The sequence below is a fragment of the Zalophus californianus genome, chromosome 13 (assembly GCF_009762305.2).
Source record: "Zalophus californianus isolate mZalCal1 chromosome 13, mZalCal1.pri.v2, whole genome shotgun sequence".
Taxonomy (NCBI): domain Eukaryota; kingdom Metazoa; phylum Chordata; class Mammalia; order Carnivora; family Otariidae; genus Zalophus; species Zalophus californianus.
In genome coordinates, this window is record NC_045607.1 from 77,829,028 (window position 1) to 77,855,029 (window position 26,002).

At 45.2% G+C, this 26,002-nt stretch overlaps 1 protein-coding gene across 8 annotated transcripts in view; it reads right to left on the reverse strand.

Annotated features, from left to right (window-relative positions):
• Positions 1-25,792, reverse strand: part of PCSK5 (proprotein convertase subtilisin/kexin type 5) — a 470,351-nt gene extending 444,559 nt beyond the window's left edge. For all 8 annotated transcript variants that reach the window (XR_003523749.2, XR_003523748.2, XM_027616047.2 and 5 more), the window contains exon 1: positions 25,130-25,792. Coding sequence is in view for 6 of the 8 variants with exons in the window: in XM_027616047.2 (XP_027471848.2) it covers positions 25,130-25,321 (192 nt within the window). In the remaining 2 variants the exon portion in view is untranslated. The remainder of the gene's footprint in view (positions 1-25,129) is intronic.
• Positions 25,793-26,002: the final 210 nt, after the last annotated feature.

Here is a 26,002-nt window from a genome sequence, read left to right on the forward strand (position 1 = left end):
CCATACAAGAGTATTTTTCATCAATAAAAAGGACCAACCTACTGATTAATTAATCAGGGATGAATCTCAAACGCATTATAGCAAGGGAAAGAAGCCAGGCTCAAAAGGTTGCATACTGTATTATTCTATTTATATGACATTCTAGAAAAGGCAATTCAGACCAGAAAATACATTAGCAGCTGCCAGGAGTTGGGGGTAACAGCAAGAGGCTGATTACAAAGGAGTACGACAAAAGTCTTTTGAGGTGACAAAATTGTTCTCTATTATGAAGATGGTTACATGACTACATGCATTTGTCAAAACTTATAGGGCCGTACGTGAATTTTACTGTACGCAAGTGATATCTCAATAAACCTGATCCAATTTTTCTTTAAAGTCCATAAGGAAAAGCTCAGTCATCAAAGTAAGTTTACTGGAAAGATGATGCAAATGAAAAAGCAAAAAGTTAAGAAGTCGTCTGGGTGAAAATACATTATCAAATTGACTCTCCTCAATTGAGAAGCTTTCCTAAAGCTATAGCAACTGTTTCAGTACTTGGAATTACACAATGCAAACAGCAACCCTGAGAATCACTCAGAAGATACAAAGCTTTCTATCAAAGGAATGAAGTATTTCGACATTTCTTAGTGAAGTACTGCTTTCCACTAACATGGCGACCTCAGTCACAACAAAATATGACTGATTGCGTTAAATGAACTAGGACTAGAAACTCTAAAAACATGGCTGGCAATTTTGAAACAAAGATGAGGACACACAAATGGCTCAGGGTCTCCTAAGTGCTGTTAACCACACACTTAAGTGGTTTGAAAGTAAATAAAACTCTATGACTCAGTGATTCTCCAAATGTGGCTCTGGGACTCAAAGCCTCCAACTAGTATACTGACATCACCTGTAAACTTCGTAGAAAGGCACACTGATGGGCCCCACCCCAACGTGAATCAGAATCCAGTCATCGCCCTGTTCAACCAACTCAAGAGGAAGAGACAAGGAAATGGCAAACATGCAGGACTGATGAAGCAACATTTTTTTATTAAATATTTTTATTTATTGGGGTGCCTGGGTGGCTCAGATGGTTAAGCGTCTGCCTTCGGCTCAGGTCGTGATCCCAGGGTCCTGGGATAGAGCCCCACATCGGGCTCCTGGCTCAGCGGGGAGCCTGCTTCTCCCTCTCCCTCTGCCTCTCCCCGAGTTCATGCTCTCTCTCTCTATGTCTTTAAAAAAAAAAAAAAAAGATTTTATTTACTTACATACACAGAGAGAGCTCGCTTGCGCATGCACCAGCAGGGGGAGGGGCCAAGAGGGAGAGAGAATCCTCAAGCGGACTCCACGCTGAGCATAGAGCCTGACTGGAGGCTCCATCTCACAACCCTGAGATCACTAAAGGAGCTGAAAGCAAGAGTCAGAGGCGCAACCTGCTGAGCCACCCAGGCACCCCTAATGATGAAGCAACATTTAAAAAAGGACATGAGCACGTTGTTGTCTTTCTTGACCTGCGCAGTTAAGATGAAGTCCAAACCTAGCCTTCCACATGCCCACACAACCTCTATAGTTAAAAAGGGGGTTAGTTCTAGGTTTTACCCTTTTATAATGCGAAGAGCCCAATCTCAGTTTACAAGAAAATTGGATTTCAAGTAGAATTTTATTCAAACTCAATTCTGGGAGATAATTAAAAACATTAATAATGTTCACAGCACTAAGAGAGGTGTAGTTATCTGTGATAGATCCGTTCATTTCAGAACCAAGTGAGTAAAGTTTCAGAACTAAAATTTCACAGGTGATATACATGTTAATAATTACAACTATTAAAAATTAAAAATTGTCCTCCAAGAACCATCAGGTCCTGCCATATTCTACTTTACGTGGACTCTATCTTCTCAGCTTCTGCTTTCCATACAGGAGGATCAATAACGATTTCTACATTTTCAATACATGTCTCAGGCATAAAGATCAGGTCTTTCTTTCTCAAGAGAAAGGTTTTGCTATCTCAATGGATGTCTTTGTAGCAAAATGTTACTTTCATCCATCTGAATGAGGGTTCATTAAGCACAGAGAAGAGGATCAAGTCCCCAATATGGCCACAATTATATCCGCAGATATGCTCCGTTTACAAAACAAGGCTTTATTTCCATTAAATTATCAACATCTCCTCTTGGGAGTCCTGCTTTATTCATGCTATCGGTCCGTGATATTCAAAAGCTACAAATTCATAATTTTGCATACACGGGCCATCTAGCCTTTCAATCACCTCAGGGCAAAATATTTCACACCATGTTAGTTCTCAGTTGAAAACATCCAGTTCTTCAGTAGATGCATGGGTCACAGGCAACAAAATCTGAACACTGGCTTAAGCAAAATACTACCAGGGTAGGTCTACTGCCTCTCACCTCCACACACACACACTTGGCCCCAAAACATGTAAAAAGAATGCCGGTGTTTTGGATTATCTGCGTGTTTTAGCCCCATTGCCCACTTGAAGAATTTTACAACTTTGTAAACAGGATAAATAATAACTCATTGGGCCACGTGTTTTTGTTCCATGCCAGGTAACAATTAATTGCTTATATTCACATGCTGTTTCCATCTTTAAAGTGCTTCTCCATACATCGTTTTATATGAGTAATTAAGATAATATCATACCTCTTGGTAAAACTGGCCAGTTATTTCTTGTTACTTTCACAGTAAAATCAAAAATGCCTTTGTTTGGCCCATGAGGAGCTATCAGATCTGCCTCCTGTCTACCTTTCTAGCACGATTTCCTAACACCTCCTCCTCATTCACTGGCTTTCTACCTAGCCTCAGGATATTTGCACTTGCTATCCCATCTGCCTGGGATTCCCTTTTTTCCAATCTCCTATTGCCTAATCCTTTCTTGTCTTTTAGAACTTAGCTCCAACATCACTTCATCAGAAAAAGTCTTCTCTGAGCTCCCTACTAAGTGACTTTCCCAGTTACTCTCTCTCTGGTCAAGTTGTTTATTTCTTCACAAACTTTTTTTAAAATATCGCAATATTGCCCACACCCATCATAGTGCTTGGCACACAGTGGGCCCAATAAGCACTTATAAAATGAGTAAGTGAGTAAATGAATACCGTGAAATAAGAATTACTCTCCTGATTTTCCAAATAATAAAACTGAGGCCCAGCTAACTTCGGGGATTTACCCAAACTTTTGTGACGGAAACCAGATTTTTCTGACACCAAGCTCCGTGCCATTTTCACTATCCTATACCAAACCTAAGTAGCCTAAAGAATATCATAATTGGTGCTGGGAGTCATATTTTCAATTTTCATATTTTCAATTTTCAACTCCAACCTGATTAACTGTAGGATTAATATCTTTATCTCAACAATTCCTGAGCCTGGCTGAAGTGCCCAGCCTTTAATTTTTTTTTCTTACCGTAAAACACCCATTGACCTTTATCTCAGCAGCCTGCTGGGTCTTAAATACATGTCAAATAAACCCAAAAAGAGAGTTTAAATAACCATTATGCCTACCAAGTAAATGTTTGTATCCATAAGATAGAAAGTTAGAAGTGATGTTTAAGAAAACGTACTCGGTGCAGTAGATTGAGTTTTAAGTTCTCTCTCTTCTATCATTCCTAAGTACTTACTGTTGACATAAAAGATAAACCCAATATAGTGTTTTGCCGAAAGAATCATTGCAATGTTTACAGATTTTTGCAGGCACTGAAGACATACACTTATCTGGACAAATACCTCATATCTGAATAAACGAAGAAAAAGTGTATTTAATATATATTCACCTTCTCTCTGAGGCTTCCACGGGACTGAAAATTAATCCATGAATTATTTTAATATTCCAAACACTGGATCCTGTCTGACAGCTACATTTGTATAGCTCAAACAGATGCAGGCAATTTAGAAGAAGAACAGGGCTTCACGGTTTTCCTCCCTCTTAGTTCAAACATGCCAACATTCTGTAGCTAAGTTGTGAAATAGGTTTAAAGCCCCAATAAACTAAAGTGATAAAGACCTAGGGTGGAGAATGGCCTGGGCGGCCACAAGCATTTACTCCCATTTCAAATGTATCGTGTTAATTTCAATTCTTACCATGGCTGCAGTAGATATGCCGGTATGTCTCTATTCCGTTGTTTTTGTTACTGCATAACTTCCAGAGATCTATAAAAGGAACTTATATGCTCAACGCGACGGATGCAGCAACTTACCCCTCACTGCACAGTTTAACAAAATCCCGTCATGTAGTCAAGATCAGCCAAGGAACTCTGAGTTTAGTTGGCAGGTATGGGTAACGGCACCCCCATCATAACATGGCCATATTCCTACTTGCAAACATGATTACTACACGTACCGTTCCCCAAATGAGCCTTCTGACTTTCCTCAGCAAAGGGTTCTCTGGTTCCGGGGACCCACCAAGATGTTCAGGCTTTAGCCATTAGATCAATCGTTTCCCTTCCTACTCAACAGCCACAACGGTAAAATTGACATTTTGCTGTATCAACAGCAGGAAAAAATATCGAACATTTCCCTTCAAGGTAGTTTAATAAAAAGGGTTGAATAGTCAGATTTTCACAGAACTAGAGAAAAAGAATAGTGCCTCCCAAATCGGCTTATTTGTTCATACACCACATACATATATATTCAAACTCCCTTAACAAAATTTTTCCATATGCCTATCTCCTAAAGACACACAGTCCCTGATAAATACAAACATTATTAGCAATCATCATTAAAGAAGATGACTAGAAAACCTTCTCTACATTATTAAGGAACTTGTATAATTGGAGCTTGAAGACGTTAGAACTCAGCTCTGCTAAATACCTGGTCCAGTGCTTTATCCATGCCTCTTCTTCTTGGGCCTCAGTTTCTTTCATCTTTATAAAGGGGGGGGGGGGTGACGCGAGGTGACACCATTGCCCACAACTCTACAACCCAATGGTTCTAACTATCTAAGGGGCATTCACAGCTTAGGGGACATTATTAGGACCCTTCTCAAGCCACAGAATGTTGGAAGTGGCATTTCCTTCAAGAGAAACAAATCACCATTGATTAATACGCCCCCTATGTCCCCCGCACACACTTTTCTCCCAACTATAAGGAATAACCAAATACAATATGGTAATGTGGGGACAGAGGCAATGCCTTAGTGGAATGCTGGATCCAGCAAGATCCAAGCAATAAATTTTATGGAACTTTACCATCCTCTCTCATCACAAAGCCCTTTATGATAACACTCAAGTAAACCCATCTGGTTGAGTTAATAATTAGTTTAAAACTGTTACAAGTTAATGGTGCACAGACAAGTCATTCCGGGTACATGATGATACAGCAAATTTGTGATACAATTTACAGATAATATTTTGCACAGCCTTTCATTTTTCTCTACTTCCTACTCTGATTAGAAAACAAAGTCATTAAAGAATAAGCAGGACCTTCAAATAAGACGTATCTACCTACTGGCTGAATTCAAAGGAAAAAAAAAAAAAGCATTCTCAGGAATCCCACAGGGTTTCAGAAGGACCTCTCAAAGGCTGAGACAGACCCCAGGCCATTTCCATATTTTGAGCTGCCTGTTGTATTATAAGACAAAGAAATGCTAAAATGTGTAGCATGTTTATTTAATACAAAAATACTATACTATGCTATTCATCGGATAGTTTCAGAATGTTCAATGCACATTCATTCACAGTGTACTTACTATAAACAGTGTAGTAATGAGACAAGAGATGGAAGTTTTCAAACCGACATTGTATTTCAATTCAACCAGAGCACAAAACTGTATGTATAAGCTCATTGGGAGTTATTCTGTAAATATCAAACCTGGAGCCAAATGATCTTCCAGCCCATGTTCCTGGGATCCTGTCCCTTGGGTAAGATCCTAGAGTTCACTTAAAGGTCTGTTATGTGCCCATTGCCTTTGGATATCCATTACACCAAAAAAAGCACAAAAGATCATCCCCCTCTCCGAACACATAGACTGTAATTCAGCAAAATCTGACTAGTGAGGCTGGAATCATCAAAATGCAATGGGGTTGAAAATGAGCTAATGATTCACATGTTTTGATGGTAATGAAAACAGAGAAGGCTGAGGCCAGGGTCGGGGGGAAGGGCAGGGAGAGAATGGATCCCTCAGGGAAAGAGAAGCTCTGAGTGAGCTCTGGGGGAATCCGCCAACAATCAGGCGCCCAGGAAGAACAGAGCACAGTGGCAGTTCTCAACCCTGGCTGCGTATTGAAGAATATTGATGCCCAGACCCTACCTAAGGCCAGTTAAAGATCAGTAAAGGCTCCCAGGTGACTAGAATGTGTAGCCAGGGCATGAGAACCACTGAGTCAAGAGGGCTGAGGATCAGGGAAAGAAACGGCCAAGTAAGAACAGCTCCAGTAATCAGGACTTGGGTGACTGTAAGGAAACAGAGCCAGTTTGTTCTAGAACAGATCTGGGATGTGAGTGGGATAGGGTAAGAGGTGTCCAGAGATAGATCTCTTGCTTACTTACCAACAGAGTGTAAGGACACAGCCCCGGAGAGGGAAGGACATGCAGACTGAAGCTATGGCAAGCTAAATTCAGACAACATTCTCCTCCGCATTGGGCTGCATGATGTCTCCATCTCCTAGCACGGTACGTATGTAAACATTTCCTTCTCTTACCATGTAGTAGAGAACAGGTCACAGCTCCGTCAGAATCTGTCCGACGGCCTTCCTATCCCCTCAGAGAAAATTTGCTTACTATGCTTGGCCCGCAAAGACCTGCAGGCTCACTCCTCAAAGTGTGGTCCTCGGGCCAGCAGCAGCAGTTAAGAACTACAAGACCTTATTAGAACTACAGAACCTCGGTGCCCATCTTGGACTTACTAAATCAGAATCTGCATTTTAACAAGATCCCCAAGGGACTTCCATGCACATTAAAATGTGAGAAGCACCAATCTATAGGATCGACCTCCGCAGCCCATCTGCTACCCGACTCGGCATCATTGGTCTTCCTACTCTTCCTTCAAGATATCAGGCTCTCTCCTGTCCGGGGCCTTTGCACTGGGTGGGTCCTCTACCAGAATGGGTTTCCTCCAGATATGTGTACGGCTCATTTCTTCACCTCACCTTCTCCAGCTCTTTACTCATGTCACCTTCTCCATGAAAACTTCCCTAGCCATGTGCAGACATTCCCCCTTCCCTGCTTTCTGTCCACAGCACTTGCTGCCAACAGACATACTTGTGCTTTTCTTTTCAACTGCTTATCAACAATCTCCCTGGGGTAGACTGCAAAATATGGCCACATTCTTTGTATCTCTTCCTATGAAGGAGTGAAGTTTACGTCTCCACCTCTTGAAGCCAGGCTTGGTCACGTGGCTTGTTTTGACCTTGGGAATGGTAGTACAGAAGACACAAGCAGAAATTTGCAAAGGGCTCACACTGTAAGGATTCCTCTCTCTGGCTGCTGGGGTACCTACTTGTCCCGATGGGAAGAAGCAGGCCAAGCCAGCCTGGGATGGATAATGGGAGGCACACGGCCAGTTACCCCCACAGTCCAAGCCAGCAGCCAGCACCAGCCGCTAGGAACATGAGTGAAGGCATCCAAGACAAACCGGGCCCTGGCTGACCCACCAGTTGACTGAAGAACCTACCGGTCCATTCACAGCCTCACAGCAATAATGAGTGTTTGTTCTAAGCCACTGGGTTTGGGGTGATTTGTTTCGAAGCATGCCGGTACACTCCTCCTAGGAGTATTTAAATTCCCAGAAGTAGAGATTTTTGTGCCCAGCTGCATCTCCAGAGCTTAGCAGAGTACTTAGCACAGTGAGGATATTCTGAAATATTTGCAGTGAACGTCAGAAGACAGACTGATGGCAAAGGGAACAATGACAAGTGAAGGAAGTAAATGTCCAGGATGGTTTCCATTGCTGAGAAATTAGAAGGCAGAAGAAGGACCTTCTGGGTTCATGATAACCTTGGTCTCTTCCGAGGTGGCGTGAACTAAGTAAGATTCTGACTACTTTAGTAACAGACTATTTGAGCAAAAATAAAAAAAAAAAATCACATGTTCACATGCAGTGTTTCAAATTTATTCAAAATAGTTCTAGTGTCATGGTGCTTAACTTGTCTGAGACCGCACAACCATGTGACCTTTAGAATATTTTTCACATTATGCAGCACTTACTCTCCTCGTTGTAAGTTATTCTGATTTTTAACAGCTCGCAAATCGGCGAACCAAATCACTGCATGTTGCTTCAATTCTGTCTTGCCAAAGAAGAAAAATCTGCTGCTTTGGATTCATTTCAACAGTTGGAAAATTCAGGCCATAACATTTTAAATCTCAGCTGTTCCCCGCTGTGTCCACATCACATAAATCAGTAAGTACACAGATACGACGTATGTGAAGCCGGTTCTCTAACAACTAAGGCATCCCGGCCAGAGGAACGGGGTGGCAAATCTAAGTGGACTCTGCAGCAGTGGGTGTCATAATTCTGAGAGCACAGTGTGGCCCTCCGAGAAGGCAGAAGCAAGTGCAATTGGCCAACAGAAAGCACGTTCCCTATTAAACAATCATTCGAGGTACAAAGGTAGCACGTTGTTTTCATTTCACCGGGAAAGATAAAAGACAAACTGCAATACACTAAGTTTCTATCTTCTTGGAAAAGACCAAACCTTCCATTTTCTAAAAGAGGCTTCCAGGTCCTGAACAGGGACATCTGAACCCACAGAACGAGTTTCATCCAGAGAGCTGGCGAGGCCAGACAGAAGCAACTTGGTGCAATTAAACTCTGGTACCTTTAGGGTTTCCTTCAGGAAATGCAAATCTCTAAGCAACAGAACCGCATACATACATTTGGAAGTACATACATTTGGAATTACCTAATAGCTGGCTTCTGACTTTTTTTTTTTTTGAACCCATCTAATTATCACTTGCATAATGAGGAAAATGTAGACGAGACCACTGAGGTCTTCCTAGTAAGTCACAGGGTTCTTATCCAGAGTATCACTTTATCTTCTTTCCTCCTTCCATCATATACATTAGCCTACGCTGTGTGCAAGGCTAAGGAGAAAAGCTGTTGTATTTTTGCCTTAGTTGGAATGGGCAAGGTTCCACAGCAGGGAACAAATGAACCCACGCATCTCAGTGACTTAAAACAACAAAGTCTTGTTTCTAGTTCATATTATATGTCCATTGTGCATCGGCTGGAAGTGCTGTTCATCAGATCCCATAAGGCCCCTGGCTAATGGTGCATCCACCACCTGGAGCTTTGCAGATCACAGCAAATCACACACACGCTGTTGAAGAAGGGACACATGTCACTTCTGCTCACATTTTCAACATTTTGATGTTGGCTAATGGAGGTTACATGCCCCCCTCCGCCCCCCGCCCCTTGACACCAAAAATAGGGAAGTACAATCCTATCACACAGCCGGGAGGAGAGCCACAAATACTCAGTGGAACATACTCATGTCTGCTACAGTTTTGATTTATCCTCCAACTTTATTTACTCACAGCCATTTATCCATTTCAGAATATTTTTCTAAGGGTGTTTTAACAGTAGAGCGCACTCTGCTAGGCACCATATGCAAAACAAAGATGAACCAGAAAAAAAATCCTGTCTTTAGGGAGATGGCTGTCTAGCATGCGCACATGCGCACATACATACATACACTGAATACAACCTAAATATGTCAAATGCCAGGGAAAAGCAGCACACAAATTTCAATGAGAGTTTAAAGGAAGGAGGTTTTTGCCACCGGCAGTTTAACTCTAGGAGATACCATCTGAGAAGGGCTTTGCAGAATGAGCCCTGCACATGAGGATGTCCAGGCGGCAGGAATGACATGAGTCGGGGCAGAAAAGTAGGGCATGGCAGTTCATGTGCAAAGAATGGCAAAGTGTTTAGGTTGAATTATGTTTCGAAAAGGGGAGGAGGAGAAGGAAGAAGAAGAAGAGGGAGAAGTAGTCTTTTTGACCAGATTGGGTGCTGAGAAAATGTGGCAAGCTTTGAAGGAGAAGACAATGGGGGCAGGGTAGGACTGATGCAAGAGTCCAAACAAGAAGTAACAAGGGCCTTAGCTACAGAAGACCATCCCAATTGAGAGAAGAGTGCCACCCTAGAACTGTATACAGCATGAGAACACCACACTTTCCCATTTCCCTTTCATCTGACCCGGAAAATACAACTCACCTTTCCCTCTGTCTAGGTCTGAAGGACTGGTCATTTGAGGCTTAGATCTGATCAAAGTGAAAAGGTCAGATAGGGAGACCCATCTGATTGAGAGACTAGCTTCTGGCCATGTCACCCAAACAAGAGAGCATTCCTTTCATAATGGAGTTAAATTCCCAATGGACATTTGCTCTATTTGTCTTGAGTTTACTTCCTATCTCCAAGGATATTTCTGAAGCCACTCCTTAAGGACTAAGCCGCAGGGCTTAATTTTATGTCTGTTTGTCCCAGAGCCTGCAATCTCTCCTCTCTTGCCAATTTAACTCCTGCGTTTCGGTCCTTCAAAATGGCCAATCCAGGTGAGCCCTGCCACGAGACTTTGACCATCACAAGATTCTACTGCTTCCATTATCCTGAGTTTTAGGATGTTCATAAGCACCAAACCTGCTTATTTTTGCTATGACCCGCTGATTCCACACAAACAGTAAAATTTGCCTGCGATCTGAAAACAACTCTTAACTGACCCATTTTTTTCACTGGGGGAACTTTCTGCGCTGTTCTCACTGCTCCAACAGACACAGGACTTCCATTGACCCCCTCCCTCCCAGGAAGATGAGCACAGGTGGCGGGGTCCTTGAGGTTCCTTGGGTTCCATGAGAAGCAGTCGTAGGATGACCTGAGACTTAGCTCTGCGTGGACAAGGTCACACCGTGCACTCTGTGACTCTCACACCAAGAATTTGCATGGAAGTCAAAGTCAGAAGGAATGACCCGGCTGGTGATGCCAAGGTCTGAAACCCTTAAAGATAAGGGTTAGGCTAGTTCCCAGGAAGCCCGGGACTTTAGAATCCACACTCAAATGACTCATCAATTCTAGATCACTGCTCTTTACCCATACATACTCCTTTAAAGAATATACCATACACCGTTAGCCATCTTTATTGACTGGATAGAATTCTTTTGTAATTTTTCTCCAGTGTTTAGACTTTTCTCTTTATATACATTGCATGTCTATAAAATACTTCAGGATTCAACTGACATTTAATGATTATTTATATAGAATGAGGCCATCTGAGATGCTACAGAATAATAATTAAATACCCCAAAGGAGGGGGGGAGAAAAAAGAAAGAAAAACTAACTAAATTTCCTAAGAGAATTTTGGGCAAACTATATCTACATTTTACCTATACTTTCAGAGCAAGGTATAGCAAAGAGGTGACACTGAGATGTGCCTTCAACTGGGCCTGGGGTACCTGGGTGGGGCACCTGGGTGGCTCAGTTGGTTAAGCGTCTGCCTTTAGCTCAGGTCGCGATCCCAGGGTCCTGCGATCGAGTCCCACATCGGGCTCCCTGCTCAGCGGGGAGTCTGCTTCTCCCTCTCCCAGCTGCTCTGCCTATTTGTGTGTGCTTTCTCTCTCTCTCTCTCTCGGACAAATAAATAAATAAAATCTTAAAGAAGAAGAAGAAGAAGAGGAGCTAGGATTTCCAGAACAGCAAGGAAGACAGGTGAATATTCCAAGTGGAAAGACTGGCACAGAAACAGGAAAGCACTGAGCATAATACCTGGGGAACAATGGGAAGTCCAGGCTGTGTTAAGGGACAGAACAGGAAAGATGATACAAAAAGCATCTCAGGGAAAGTGGGTAGAGGCCTTTAAAAGCCCAGAGAAGAAATCTGTGTGAACACAGTAGGAAATGGGAGCTACTGGTGGCTTCTCAACCGGGGCATGGCAGCACCAAAATAAGCTTTAAGATCATTCTCTCTAACCTCAAGCTCAACCACTTGTTAACTAGACTATTGACATCAGCGGCTTTCTGTTCCTCAGGAGCACTGGCCCTGGCTGTCTCCTCTGCATGGACATGACCCCCAACCCAGACCTCCATGGAGTTGGTTCCTTCTTAATACTCAGGTCTCTGCCTCAAGTGCTTCCTCCTCAGTGAGCCTCCCTGACCAGCCCGGTCTATAGAACGCCTCACCACCTTGTGTTTTGCTTTCCAACGACACTTATCATAATTGATATTATTCTATTCATTTCATTACTGGCTTAAAGCTTGTCTCCTCCCACTGTCATATAAGCTCCATGTGAGCAGATACCTTATCCATGACAAATATAGTAGCACCGTGCCTATTAGAATGGATGATAAACAATATGTACTCTGTGACTATTTTTAACAGCTGAATTGAGACCTACTTCCCATACTATACATTTCACCTATTTAAAATAAACTGCCCAATGTTTTTATATTTCCACAGGGTCGGGTGGAAAGGACCACAATTCACTTTAGAACATTTTTTTCTCACCCCCAAAGGAAACCCATACCCCTTCCCCTATTCCTGTCAACCCTTCCAGCCCGATGTGACTAATCTACCTTCCATCTCTCTGGATTTGCCTATTTGGGACATTTCATAAAAACAGAACCATACTATCTGTGGCCTTTTATGACCGGCTCTTTTCACTTAGCCGAGTGTTTTCCAGGTTCACCCATATTACAGCATGGATCAGTACCTCATTCATTTTTATTGCAAAATAAAATTGTTTATTTTGTTTATCCATTCATCAGTTGAGAGAATTTGGGTTGTTTCCACTTTTTGGAGTTTTTGTGTGAACAAAGGTTTTCACTTCTTTTGGGTACATAGCTAGGAGTGGAATTGCTGGGTCATATGGTAACTCTATGTTTGACATTTTGAGGAACCGCGAGAGTGTTTTCCAACAGTGACTGTATCATTTTACGATTCTACCGGCAACGTATGAGGGTTCCAATGGCTTCACATCCTTGCCCGCACTCGTGATTATCTGTCTTTTTGATTACAGCCATCCAAGTGAGTATGACCTAGTATCTCACTGTGGTTTTGATTGGCATCTATTTCCCTGATGTTATACATAGTTTTAGGTGCTTATTGCCCATTTATATATCTTCTTGGGAGAAATGTCCATTCAGATCCTTTATGCCCATTTTTAATTGGGCTATTTGTCCAGAGGGCATCTTCTGGATCTAACTCTCTTATCAAGTATGGTTTGCAAATATTTTCTCCCATTGGGTGGTTTGCCTTTTCACTTCCTCGGTCGTGTCCTTCAATAACTATTTTTAAATAAAGCCATGAATAAAACCAACCCTTTAAGACAGAGAGAGTCTCCGACCAGCTCAGACGTGTGTGGCAAATTAGTGACAGGGCGGGACCTAGAGGGGAATGCAAGTCACCTGCCTTCTGTCTTGAGTTTGGTTACAGGTTCTCAGAGCATTGTCCAACCAGCCCAGAAGCAATGACATCACCCTCCAATAATTCAAAGAATGTAGCATTTGGCAAATTGGCTCAGGAGCACTAACCAAATAGAAAGATGCCCCACAGTTTAAAAAAAAGAAAAAAGAAAAGAAACAAAGAAAAAAGCGTTCGTGGGGAGCCGGGCTGTAATAAATCCTAAGTGGCCTACAATTTAGTTTTCTCTTGAAAAACTCTGAAATTGATGAATGGGGTTGCATACACACAGGAAAAAAAAATAGGTATCAGTTAAGTGCAAGTAAGTACAATAGGCCCAGGATTGAGTATGCAGTAAACTTCTAAACTTATAGTTCTGGATATCTGCTTACAAGATTAAAGGCCCTGGAAGGGTCTCCCCCGGCACTGCATTCAAACTAGTGAGCACTGCCCAGTTTTATTTTGGTTGAGAAACATCAACTAGTGAAAACAAGGCACAAGCCTGGGAACAGTGACATGGAGGGAGCTGGGATATTTTTACAGCTGGAAGAGCTTCTCAGAGTAGAGAAATACCAGACCTTCGGTACTTATTACAAAAATATCAGACCTTGGGTACTTAGTACAAATACAGATATATATGGAGAATATATATATATATATATTATATATATGTATGTATGGAAAGGCAGCAGGGAAGGACTTGCTTTTAATAAACCTTAACCAGTTCCAATGCTGGTATGGGACCCACACTGTAATTTTCCCAAGACAGAGTTAACCTCTTAGATAATGCACGGATTTAAACAGAAATTTAATGCTTCCTTTGTGATGCTAACCTTAAATTAACAATCAGATTACATAGGAATGCAAACAAGATTAAGCTAATATACATAGAGCAATCTAAAAATATTATATATTAAATAGAGAGCAATCTATAAATAATTTTTAAAACACGTATTTAAAAATGTATGTCTATTCCTATAGGGCACTAAAGTTTGGACTAAGAATAAAATAAAGACGTGTTCAGAACACAGCTTCATTATACTCTATAAATTAAAAGGGCAGAATACATGACAGGTGAATAAATTATAGGTATAACTATTTATTATAACAGAAGTGGGCTACATGACAACCTAAGGTAGAGGCAAACATAAAATGTAACAAAGTATATACCATTTTAAAATCATCCTTAAATATTATTTCTGGTTTCACATTCTCTGTTTACACTCTTCCCTCTATAGTCAGTGTTCAATGCAATCTTCAGTTTTAAAATCAAATACAGGAAGACACATTTGGGAGTTGAAAGCAATCACCCAGGGGTCTGTCTTTTATCCCTTAAGTTGATACAGGACCTCCAGTGCAAATAATAGCACACACATGGGTAAAGGAGAGATGATACCTAAATGTATCCAAAGAGAATCACAGTGTGGGTCAAACGTCATGTTTCCCTGCCTCATGAGTATGCTGGCACAAGGACTTGGAATCCTCATCTTAGGCAAACTGATAAGCCTTCTAATAGCCCAGCCTCACACTGTCTTGACTCTGTCTAACCCACTGGCCTTCACCTGTTCTCTACCTGATCAGCTCACCAGCATGTCTACTCTGGAACCTTGTCATGATGCAGAACAGCTCTAATTTGGAGCTTACCAAACACACACACACACACACACACACACACACACACACACACACACACACACCCTCTGGGATGCCTCCATCCCACGTTTTCACTTCTGCTACTGCGGTCTAACTGGCCCTCCGTTTTGATTTTGTACTCACAGCTCCTACACCCGCCCCATTCCTTTGACCCACCATGCCTATTTTGGCCCCTCCACCCTCCTCAAAGCCTGGACACTGTCCTGTCATTTCAGAGGTACTCCCCCTCCTATTCAAGAGTCACTGGATTCCATCCTCCCCCACCTTTCCGCCCCTCCCCCCACCCACAGCTTCCCACCCATCTCTTCCCTTCTCTCTCACCCTGGCAAAAGCTAACTCCCTGTTTTGCCCTGTTCTAATCTCAGGTTTCTGAGCCTTAGTGACAGAAGCACAAAACAATACGAACTGCTTCATCTGTTCCCTCATGAATAGTCAAGCACTACTTTCTGAGTGATAACTCAGTACAAGCAGCAAATACTCTCATTGCTATCTGGCTATTCGGCTGTTCTTTTCATAGTCATTCATCACTGATTTTTTTTTTTTTAATTTGAGTCTAGCTGAGACATGACGTTATGTTGGTTTCAGGTGCACAGTGTCGGGATCTGACTAGCCTCCATGTTATTCTGTGCTCACCACAGGTGTAGCTACATCAGTCGCACGCTGGTTCTGCTTTTTGTTTGTTTATTCACTGGTGTTTTTTTTTTTTTTTAATTCCATATATGAGGGAATCATATGGTACTTGTCTTCCTCAGCCGGACTGATTTCATTTAGCATGATACCCTTCTACGTCCATCCCCATTGTCACAAATAGCATGATCTCATCCTTTTTTATGGCTTCTTATCAGAATTTCCTTAACATGGGTCAAACCACCGGAGCACCTGGACACCAATTTCACCCAGCTCTCCCCAGTCTCTGCAGGTGTCCTTCACCTCAGAAGTGACTCGTGAGATTGAGCTATTTGACACGTATGTTCCTTTCCCCTCACCTTGAACTCCCCCACATCTCCACTCACCCTTCATTCCTCTTTAGTCTCAAGGAAACAGGGAGTGCTCCTCTTGCCCTTCCAAACCTATTTCTCCCCATGTAATGCTTCCTATCCCAAGTGCACACCTTGCTAGATGCTGGGGACACAAACAAGACAGAGGCATGGCTCTGGTTCCCAGCTAGTGAAAAGATGTGCAATCACACACACACACACACACACACACACACACACACACACACACACACATACACGCTCTCTCTCTCTCTCTCTCTCACACACACACACACACACACACACACACACAAATACGCAAACAATTAGGGTAACCACATCATTTCCCTTCCAAACTCAGACATGTCTGAAAGGAAAAAGAGGGTGTCAAAAAATACTTAACGGAGGTAACGCATAAGCCAGGACTATCCCTGGCAAAATAGGATGTACAGTCACACTAATTATAACATAGGATACCTTCAATTATGCAGCCATTAAAATCTGTCTAAAATTATTTAATAACCCTGGAAAAGACTCACTATATAATGTTAGGTGCAAACAACAGGATGAAACTGTATATAGAAACTGAGCATCACTTGGTTAAAAATAAAAAACAAGCTATAACAACGGACACCCACGGAGTATGTCGTACGTGCCAGGCACTATTGCTAACTTCTCTTAGCTAATCCTCTCACTGACTCTGTGAGGGAAATCCTGTTGGCTCTTCTTCACACGGAGACCTTAAGGCGCTTGCCTACAGCCCCGCAGCTCAGAAGGGGCAGTATTAGGATTCAAACCCTTTTGGTTCTAGACCTGTGATCCTAGCCACCCCAGGGCATCCAGGAGGCAGAGGGCAAGAACATAGGTAGGTATGCAAATGTGTAATCGGAACCTTCCGTACTCATTTCCTGTCCCACATCCCCGAGTTCCCCTCATTATTCAACCAAGCTCTGGCACCAAGATTGCGGTTAACCTCTTCATCATCAAATCTTTATGCCACGCTTCAGTTCTCATATGCCGGATTCTCTCTACAGCTCTTCTCACTCGTGTACACCCTAGAAAGGGAACACCCGTTCTCGTGGCTTCCAGGCTCTACCTTCAGGGCCTCTGTGACCCTCAATAGTCCCTTTATCCCTTCACCCCTAAGTGGAGAGATTCCCATAAAGCCCTATCCTCAGCCCCCTCCACTCTCCACTCTTCAGGCTACATCCCTTAGCAATCCTACTCAATCTGCGTGCCCTCCTCTGGAGCAACAACATCAAGCCTGAAACTATCCTTTTGTTCTCAAAGCGCTCCTGCAGACTGCCCTGATTCCATAAATGAGTCCACCATCCTCCTGGTCCCGTGGCCATAAACTTGATACTTACCTTCACCTTCACCCTCCTCCTCACCCTCCACCTCCACTAAGACCCCGAGCCATACTGAATCCACGTCTGCAAGAATCCCAAAGCTGTTCTCTTCCCATTGTCTCAGCTTCTGTTTCATTACCAATGACCTTTGCCAACACAAGAGCCTCTCTGCCTCCTCCAGCTCCTTGCACACACTGAGGCCAGCAGATTCGTCCCAGGCGAACCATACTGTGCAGCCTGTGACCCCGTTCATATCTGTCCTGCATTGAATGACAGCTATGAGTAAAAATGTCCTACCTCCTGGAAAGCAGAGAATGTCTCATGCATTACATGGTGGACTCTCATGTTGGCTGAGTCAGTGGGTTGTTGCCTCTTCTCAGGGAACTTCAACGTAACTCTTTATCTTACATGATGAACTTGAAACTCCCTAGCCTAAGCATTTAAAGCCTTGTATAACCCGATCTGTAGGAGAAAGTTTTCAAGTCCCGCATCTGCTTCCCCTCATTCCCCAGCTACAGCACCCCCTTTTCCCTTGGGGGAACCGTCCCTCCCATCAGTGGTCAACGTCTCCCTCACTTCAAGGGTGAACATGTGACCCAAGGTGACTCACCCACATGTGGCCATCCCCGTGGACGAGGTCAGTGGCCTATGAGTAGAGAGATGACCCTATCAGGAAGTCAGTCACTGGGGTCTTTTTCACTGGTTAATTTCAACAGCAGGTAAGGGAGGTACTAAGAATCGTAGGAGCTTTGCTGTCTTGGGGAAAGGGCCTGTGTGAGAATAAAGCTCATACAGGGAAACAGAGAAATCCCTGACATTAGCACTACCTCTGGACTTGCAGCTGGACGGACTCACAATCACCTTTTTAAAAAACTCTTGGATCTAGAAGTGTTTCAGAATTCAGAATTCGTCAGATGAGAAACATACAACAGGACCCAGCCTCAAGGACACCGTCCTTGTACTCAAACTCATTAATGTATTTCTGCAACAACAACAACAAATTAATGCCCTAATTAGTGCCAGTTTAGGTCAGGATAGGTTTTGCCATGAAGAAAGTACACATCAGGTAAGGCCTGTTTGCACCAAGGGTTCAGCTTCTGTTTTCAAAGAACCACACCTAAAGGCATGCACATCTGTTTAAACCAACAGTCCCTGTTTCCTTATCTGATTGTTTATTAGTTTTATTTCAGCAGTAGGAGATTGGGTTTTCAACACCTGCACCTAGGAGAGTCCCATCTGTATTCCTATATTCCTATATTTCAATTTTATTTTCCATTACTCCTCCACGCGTACTCACATCTGAGTCAAATGCAAAAGGATAGCATAGGGAATATAGTCAATAATGTTGTCATAACGTCATACGCTGACAGATGGTGGCCACACTTTTCAGGGTGACCACTGAGTCATGTATAGAATTGTTGAATCAGTGTGTTGTACATCTGAAACTACTATAACAGTGTATGTTACTTATACCTCAATAAAAAGAAAAAAAGACTGTGTTTTGACTCTTTTGCATCCTTCATGCTATCTATGCCTTATAAACAAAGCTGCCCAACCTAGAGATGGGGAACCTTAGCTGGTTGATTTTCTAGTCTGTTCTCCCAGCCCTTTACCTCTGTCCATGGCTCTCAGGGAAAAAGTATAGCTATCAGCGTCCTCTAAAGGGAGGATGAAGAACGACACTGACTCCATCCCCTTTCAGCCCCCACTAGATCCCCAGGAGCAGGCACGCGAATCTAGAAAATCACAAGTCACTCCACCTACAGAAACCTGCCTCAACCATGGCATTCTCTTATTTTCCTTCCAGCAGCCTTTGCATCTCCTTGGAGCCCCTGTAGATCATGTGATGCTTCCTAGTCTTATTTTCTTTATATATTCGTGTTCATTATTAGGCACCTGATTTCTCAGCAACCCCGAAACGTGGCTTGAGCAGGTATTAGGGTCCCCTCTTTGAAAAATGAGCCAATGACGGTCGAGTTGGCCAATGAGAGAAAAAGCCCTCAAATGTGCTCACCCCTACTCTTGTTTTCTTCCTGATCTCATTTCCCTGCAGGGATCAACCCACAGTGAAGAGTTTATCGGCACTGACAGTCCTTTCTCGCTACCTTTAGATGTAGACATCTAATCTGTTGAAACTCGGAAGAATACTGCATGAGCAATTTCATTCATTACATGCATATTTAACTTTGGTAAAAATAAAAATTAACAGATATATACATATGGATATACACACGTCCGTATATCTGCACACTATCTTCTCACATGCATGAAGGTCTGTAAGCATTCATTTTTCCCATCCAGGAAGCCAAAGCCTTCTCATCCCACCTGAATTAGCCAAGAGATAAAGTCCCAAGGCACACCGATGCCTAGAGATACTTCAGCCTTGGGGAAAACCCAGACACTGCTTCAAATCACTAGAACAGACAAGACAAATACCCCTCCCTGCCCAGGGGATGTTTCTGGGTCAGGACTCCCTCCCTTAACCAAAGAGTCAGACATCGCTGGCCATTTTCCCAGCACGCTACCCTGCTTCTCTGGCCGACCTTTAAGGTTAAGACCTCTGGATAGAAGCTCATGAAAGACAGTGATAAGGCAAATTCAGCTGCCTTTGGGTACACAAAGATGCAGTTTTTCATTTCCAATAGACCCCAAAAATCCCAATGGCCACATGCAAGCCATTCCTGGCCTATGAGGTTAATGCAACAGATCCACCATCATCAGGCCAAACTCTCTGAGTTGCTTTTTTTTTTTTTTCTTCCAGTAAAGGTTCTCCTGCTCATGAGAACGAAGCATGTGAGAGCTGCTAACGGAGGTCAGGGCTGAGGTTCTTGGGCGTGAAGAGCTGTCCTTCGCAAAGCCAGATGGACTCCCACGTCAATTTCTTTTGCTATTTACAATGTGCCTAAAAATTCAACTAGGGAAGCACAGTCCACTCCCATTCTGCCCGGCTGGCTAGCCAACGTCCCTACTTGCAATGCCATCCATCCATGCCCAGAACCCACTGGCCACTGTTTATCAACATTTCAATCATCTCAAGTTACCCGCAGGTCAGAATTAATCAGCAGAGTGGGAGGCCTTCGGCAGATCTCTGAACAAAGTTCTTCCTGCTAAAGATCTCTGGGAAATGCTGCTTCCAACTTTCCTCATACATACTACATTCAGAATTAAAATGTAAATTCAAATATGATCTCACGTAAGATGGTAAGATGCTTTCTAAAATAATCAGTAAGATGCTTTCTAAAATAATCAGTCTTCAGATATTTTTCTTCCCCGTCTTCCATCTCTGATGAGCTTATCCTATAATATCTAATGGGCTACAATAAGGATCAACCAGAGAGGAAGGCACCACCAAGGGAAATCAGCCAGAATTGTTTAGAGTCCAACAGAAACTATTTTTAAAGTATTTTATATTGTTAGTTGAAATGGAAAACCATTTTCCCTGTCTACAAAGCTCTGAGTTAGCTCTTTTTACTCAGCCATTGAAAATTTATTTTCCTGATCTTCACATTTTGCATCTCCCATTTAAAACAATGTCTTCCTTTCTCCCTATCTAAATAAGTTTGAGTCTCACTTATTTCAGATTCAGATTCAACAAACCTTTCGCTGAAAGCCTAACTATGTGCTGAGCAATGCAGAGTCAACTCAGCCTATTATCTAGAGATTTATCATTTTACAGATGGAGGAATAGGGGCTCCATTAAGTTCACTGACTTTCCTGCTTTCAAAGACCTTGCAAGGGGCATCCCTGGAGTTTCCAAGTCTCTGCTTCCAATGGGAACTCCAGGTCAAATACTTCCCCAATACTGCTTGCATCTGGCTTTATCCTTCCGGAATCTTGCTCAAGATAAGTTACATGGTTTGAGGAGAGCTTTTTGCTACTGGCAGTCTCAGCCTGGGATCCAGGATTGTATGCAATTCACAGAAGGATAAATATAGCTCTTGCACATCGCAAACAACCTTCACAAGGGACCTTCTCCCTGAATTCAAATAACCAGAAATTAAGCCCCCTGGTTTGTAGAGGTAGTCCAAACAAAGGTTCACAATTAACATGTCAGGTCTTCATTCCTTTCTGTCACTGCTACCCTCTGACCACTACTCTGTTAGTTCAAAGAGTCAGAGCACCCGATTGGGAGGGGGGACCCAGGCCTCCCTTCCATCTGCGTGAGGCCAACAGGCAGGGCATACCGGAGCCTAGGGGGGTTGGTAGTCAGGGGTTGCAGGGGAAGAAAGACAGGGAATTCTAGAGTGGGCACTCGTACCAAGCAAGACGTGATACACACCAACATGACAACTACTACTAGTGATTATGGCATCATTTCAGATTTTCAAGGCATAGCCATTCACAAATACTAACATTGTGCGGAAAACCTACCAAAACATAATGCTATCTCTGTAGCCAACAGCAAGATAAGCCTCATTCTTCTTCCCTTCCCGGAAGTCGAGCATGTCGTTCTTGCCTGTTTGCTTGCTTGCTCTCGTGTAACTCTGCATATCCTATTTTTTCATGAACATGAGAGGCACACCTATTCTTTTTCTGTAGAAATCTCGAGTCCAGACGTTTCACCTCTGGTGGTTCTAAGTGCTAAGATGCGATGGAAAGCATCACACGGAAATTCTGAGTAGTCAGAGCTGTACCTTTATGGTGGTGAAAAATTCACTACCTCATCCCCCTGAAAAGATTACACTCAAGATGTCAGACCCACCACCAAGATAATGAATAACGTCGGTCGCAATAAGAGATCTCAGTTCCAATTTGTGACCCATGAGGTGGGACCCCAAGCTCAAATGGGTAAAACCAGGAGAACATTCCAGACACGTTCGCAAATTAGTCAATGGAACCTTGACTGGTTTACTGATGGAAAGAAAGAACAAGACGATGCCTTAAGTGTTAAAGGTCAGAGCAGTAAAGGAAGAATAAGATATACATTTGGCCCTTACAGTACATCGACAGAGCATGTGTGAACTCAATTTACCATCCCAAAGACTTAGCATAGGGTTACTCCCCTTTGATCTACAGAGCAAACACCTCACACTGTAAGACTCACTGACTTTTTTACACTGGTTATGGCATCAGTTCAAGGGGTCCTCTGTAACCTTTGAAAGCACTAAATTTCTTCACTGGCATTATAAAAGCCACAATAAATAGTGTTTGGGGTCATCTGCACGGAAAGTTTCTTCGCGTTACTTTTTGATGAAAAGCCACGGCTCATCATTAGAAGGCCCCCTGTAAGCAGAGTCAGGTGAAGTCACAGGACCCTGCAGTGTCCGCTTGTTCAAAGTGGGCTCAGGGGCAGAATCTCCTCCCTCACTCTGACGGGTTCTGCAATATCTAAGTTCTATTTAATGAGTTCGTTAAGAAACAGGTATTTCTGGGGCGCCTGGGTGGCTCAGTTGGTTAAGCGACTGCCTTCAGCTCAGGTCATGATCCTGGAGTCCCGGGATCGAGTCCCACATCGGGCTCCCTGCTCAGCGGGGAGCCTGCTTCTCCCTCTGACCCTCCCCCCTCTCATGCTCTCTCTCTCAAATAAATAAAATCTTTAAAAAAAAAAAAGAAACAGGTATTTCTGCCCTTGCAAGCCATGAAGCTTCTTAGAGTCAAGAAGTCCAGGTCTGTTTGAACTAAGAATCTATGAATTAATACTGAATGTTTGCTTCCAGTCTATGAGCCACTAAATCAAAATTCAGGGAATTGGGGCTGTTCCTTTGTGCCTCCTTCCTTCTATGGGATGGGGGGATACCCTAAAAGGCAGGATTCATGCAGGAGGAGGCTGGGGCCAGAGAGTCCTAGGTTTGAACCACGGTTTTGCCACCGTCTAGCTGGGTGATCCTGTGCAGGTCAACTTCTCCAGGGTCTTGGGTTAACAATTTGCTGAATGTGGGGGAATAGCCACCCAAAATGGTCATTTTGCAGGTTACAAAAACAAACAAACAAAAAAACCATGTATGATCAAGAACTTATTTTCTAATTACGTCTCCTCTATGGGAGATGCTCCCTGTTAGCTGAACCTGAAAGATGCATCTCTAGAAAGATTATTAACATTCATTGTTAGGGTTCCCAGTTACGTTTCAGGGTCACACCAGCACCCAACTTTAAGCTCATGTAAAAGGAGGAAGAGACTGTTTTCTTCTGACGAAATAAGAAGCTAGTAGAATCCTAACAAACTGTCAGAATGGGACTCTCCTAAAGATGACAGGCATTCAGGCAACAAAATCTGGCTGGCTTCCCTTACCTTCTTCTGGTGTGTTATGTTAGATGCAGACCTTGGTGTGTGTGTGTGTGTGTGTGTGTAGGGGGCGTGGCGGGGGTGGATAAAGACCTTGCCCCTTGCCCTGGTTTCAGCCCTCCACGGGACTGGCTTCTCGGGGACACGTCCTCCCTCTGGACCCGCAAAGCCCCAAACCTCAGACTCCAGCTCCTTTGAACACCCCAGCGCTCCCTATCTCCCTCCAGTGCCTCAGCCCCCAGGCAGCTGCGGGTCCCTGCGCTCCGGGGCTCTCCTTCCTGGACCTGGAGCGCGATGGCATCAGAAAGCGTCTGGGCTCTCTTGGCCCCGCTGCACCAGCAGCACCTTCCTCTCCCTTCACCCCTGCAGAGCACGCAGGGCACCTGCATCCGGAGCAGTCCCCAAAGCTGGTCGGCTGCGAAGGTGCCCCATCACCATCGCCTCCCACCCCCCCACCCCCGGCAGAGTCAGGCCAGGGTCTGGCCAGAGCCCCCTCCTCCAGCCAGGCCTTAAGAAGTGAGTGAAAGGGGTGTGAGTAAGGGGTTGCGCGGGGGGGGGGGGGGGGGGGAATGATCGGGTCACTTTCTGGGCCCATGTACGCAGCCCTCTCCACTCCCATTTCTTGCAGGAAGGAGAGCGAGGAAATCAACACCGCTTAGCTCAGAAACACCTCCAAATCTGTTGCGCTTCCAATCATCCCCATATCACCATTTAATTCATTGTTCCCCAGCCGGGCAGTTCTGCCGAAAGCCCAGGAGCGGCACCCCGCCAGAACCCCGCGCCCCGCTGCCGGTCCAACTCTCTCCCCACTGCGCCGCCTCTGGGCCCCGCACATCCCAATCCGCGGGGAGGCTTGCAGTTCTCCCAGAGCAGAACCCAGTCAGCGGGGCTCGGAAGTTCCCCACCTCCTTTTTCTACCCGGCTCCGAGAGCCCCCGACGCGGATCCCAGGAGAGAGACGAGGCAGCGGGGAGGTGTCTCCCCAGATCTGCGCTCACGCCGGGTCCGGCCCTCTCTTCCCGTCCCTCCGCCTCCCTCTTCTCGCCCAGCTCCAGTCCCCGCGCCTCCTGCGCCTCCAGCGCCCAGTGGTTCTCTCCCCCAAGAGAAGCAAACTACTTTCTGGACTAAATTCAGGTCCGAGCAGGAAAGGCTTTCCCTTCCTCGCCTTCTCCTTACCCTGGGTCTCAGAAACCGCAAGGAGCGCCCTCACCCTCCCCTACACCCCAAAAGAGCTCAGGCTACCAGTGCTCCCCGACTTTCCAGGTCGAAAGATCCGGTCGGGTCTGAAACCACCACGGGGGTATGCATACTCCGGATTTTTCCAGAGACCCTACCTGTCCCTCGTGGCTTGCAAAAACAAACAAACAAACAAACAAACAAAAAACACAGAGTAAACAAAACCAACCCCGGTAACTTTGGGGAGTGTGTGCGTGTGTGTGTGTGTGTATGAAAGAGAGAAAAAAAATCGCTCAAGAGTTAGGGCAACAGCTGCAAGAGCACATCTGGAAGAGGGGAGAGGGGTTTGACAAGGAGGGGGCAAGAAGCGCGAGGTCGCGGGGGCCTCCCCCTGCCCCGGCAGCTTCAGGGCCAAGGACTGGGCCAGCCTGTCGTTACCTGTCCTATGTTGATGAATCCGTACTTGCTGGCGATGCGGTTGGCCTCTGGGAAGCCGCCGGCGATTTTGACCGCCCAGTGGTTGGTGTAGACTCGCGTCCGGCACACGGGGAGCAGGCAGCCCCCGAGCAGCGCCAGCACGCAGAGCAGGTCCAGGCGTCCCGGGCAGCAGCAGCGGCTTCCCCAGCCCATGGCCCCGGCGCCTCTCTGCCTCCCTCGCTCGCTCGCTGACTCCGCGCACGAGCGGCGCGCACAACTAACTTCTCCGGGCCTGGGCCGCCCCGGCGCGCAGCCCCCCGGCCGCCGCGGCGCACAGCCCTGGGCGATCCGCAGCAGGCGGCAAGCCCCGGCTGGGAGCAAATGGCGAGCCTCGCGCCGGCTCCTAGACCATCCCTGGGGCTGCGGGGACCTGTGCTCCCTGCCCTCCGGCCCGCAGGGCGATCGGCGGGGGCTCCCCGGCTCGGGCGCAGGAGGCGGCGGAGTGGGGCGGGCGCCCTCCTGCAGTTGAGTCTCGCCGGCTCGGCTCCCGACTCTCCGACTCGCCCTCGCTCCTCCCCGGGCCCCGGAGCGCGGCGGAGGCGGCGGTGCAGACAGCGGCCGGGCGCCCCCTCTGCTGGCCCGGGCTCCGAGCGCTCGCTAGCTTGCTCCCTGCGCTCCCTCCGGCTCCGAGCAGCGCGCGGGGAGTGTGAGTGGCAAGGGCAGCAGCGCCTGCTCTGCATAAATGACTCCCCCCGCCCCCCTAACACCCCTCCTCTCCTACAGCCCCCTCCTCCTCTCCCTCCTCCGCCCGCCGGAGCGCGGCCTCAGCCAGGCACCAACCAGGTCCTAGCGCCGCCGGGTTCTCCGGGCTCTAACCTCCAAGGGTCCCGGGCG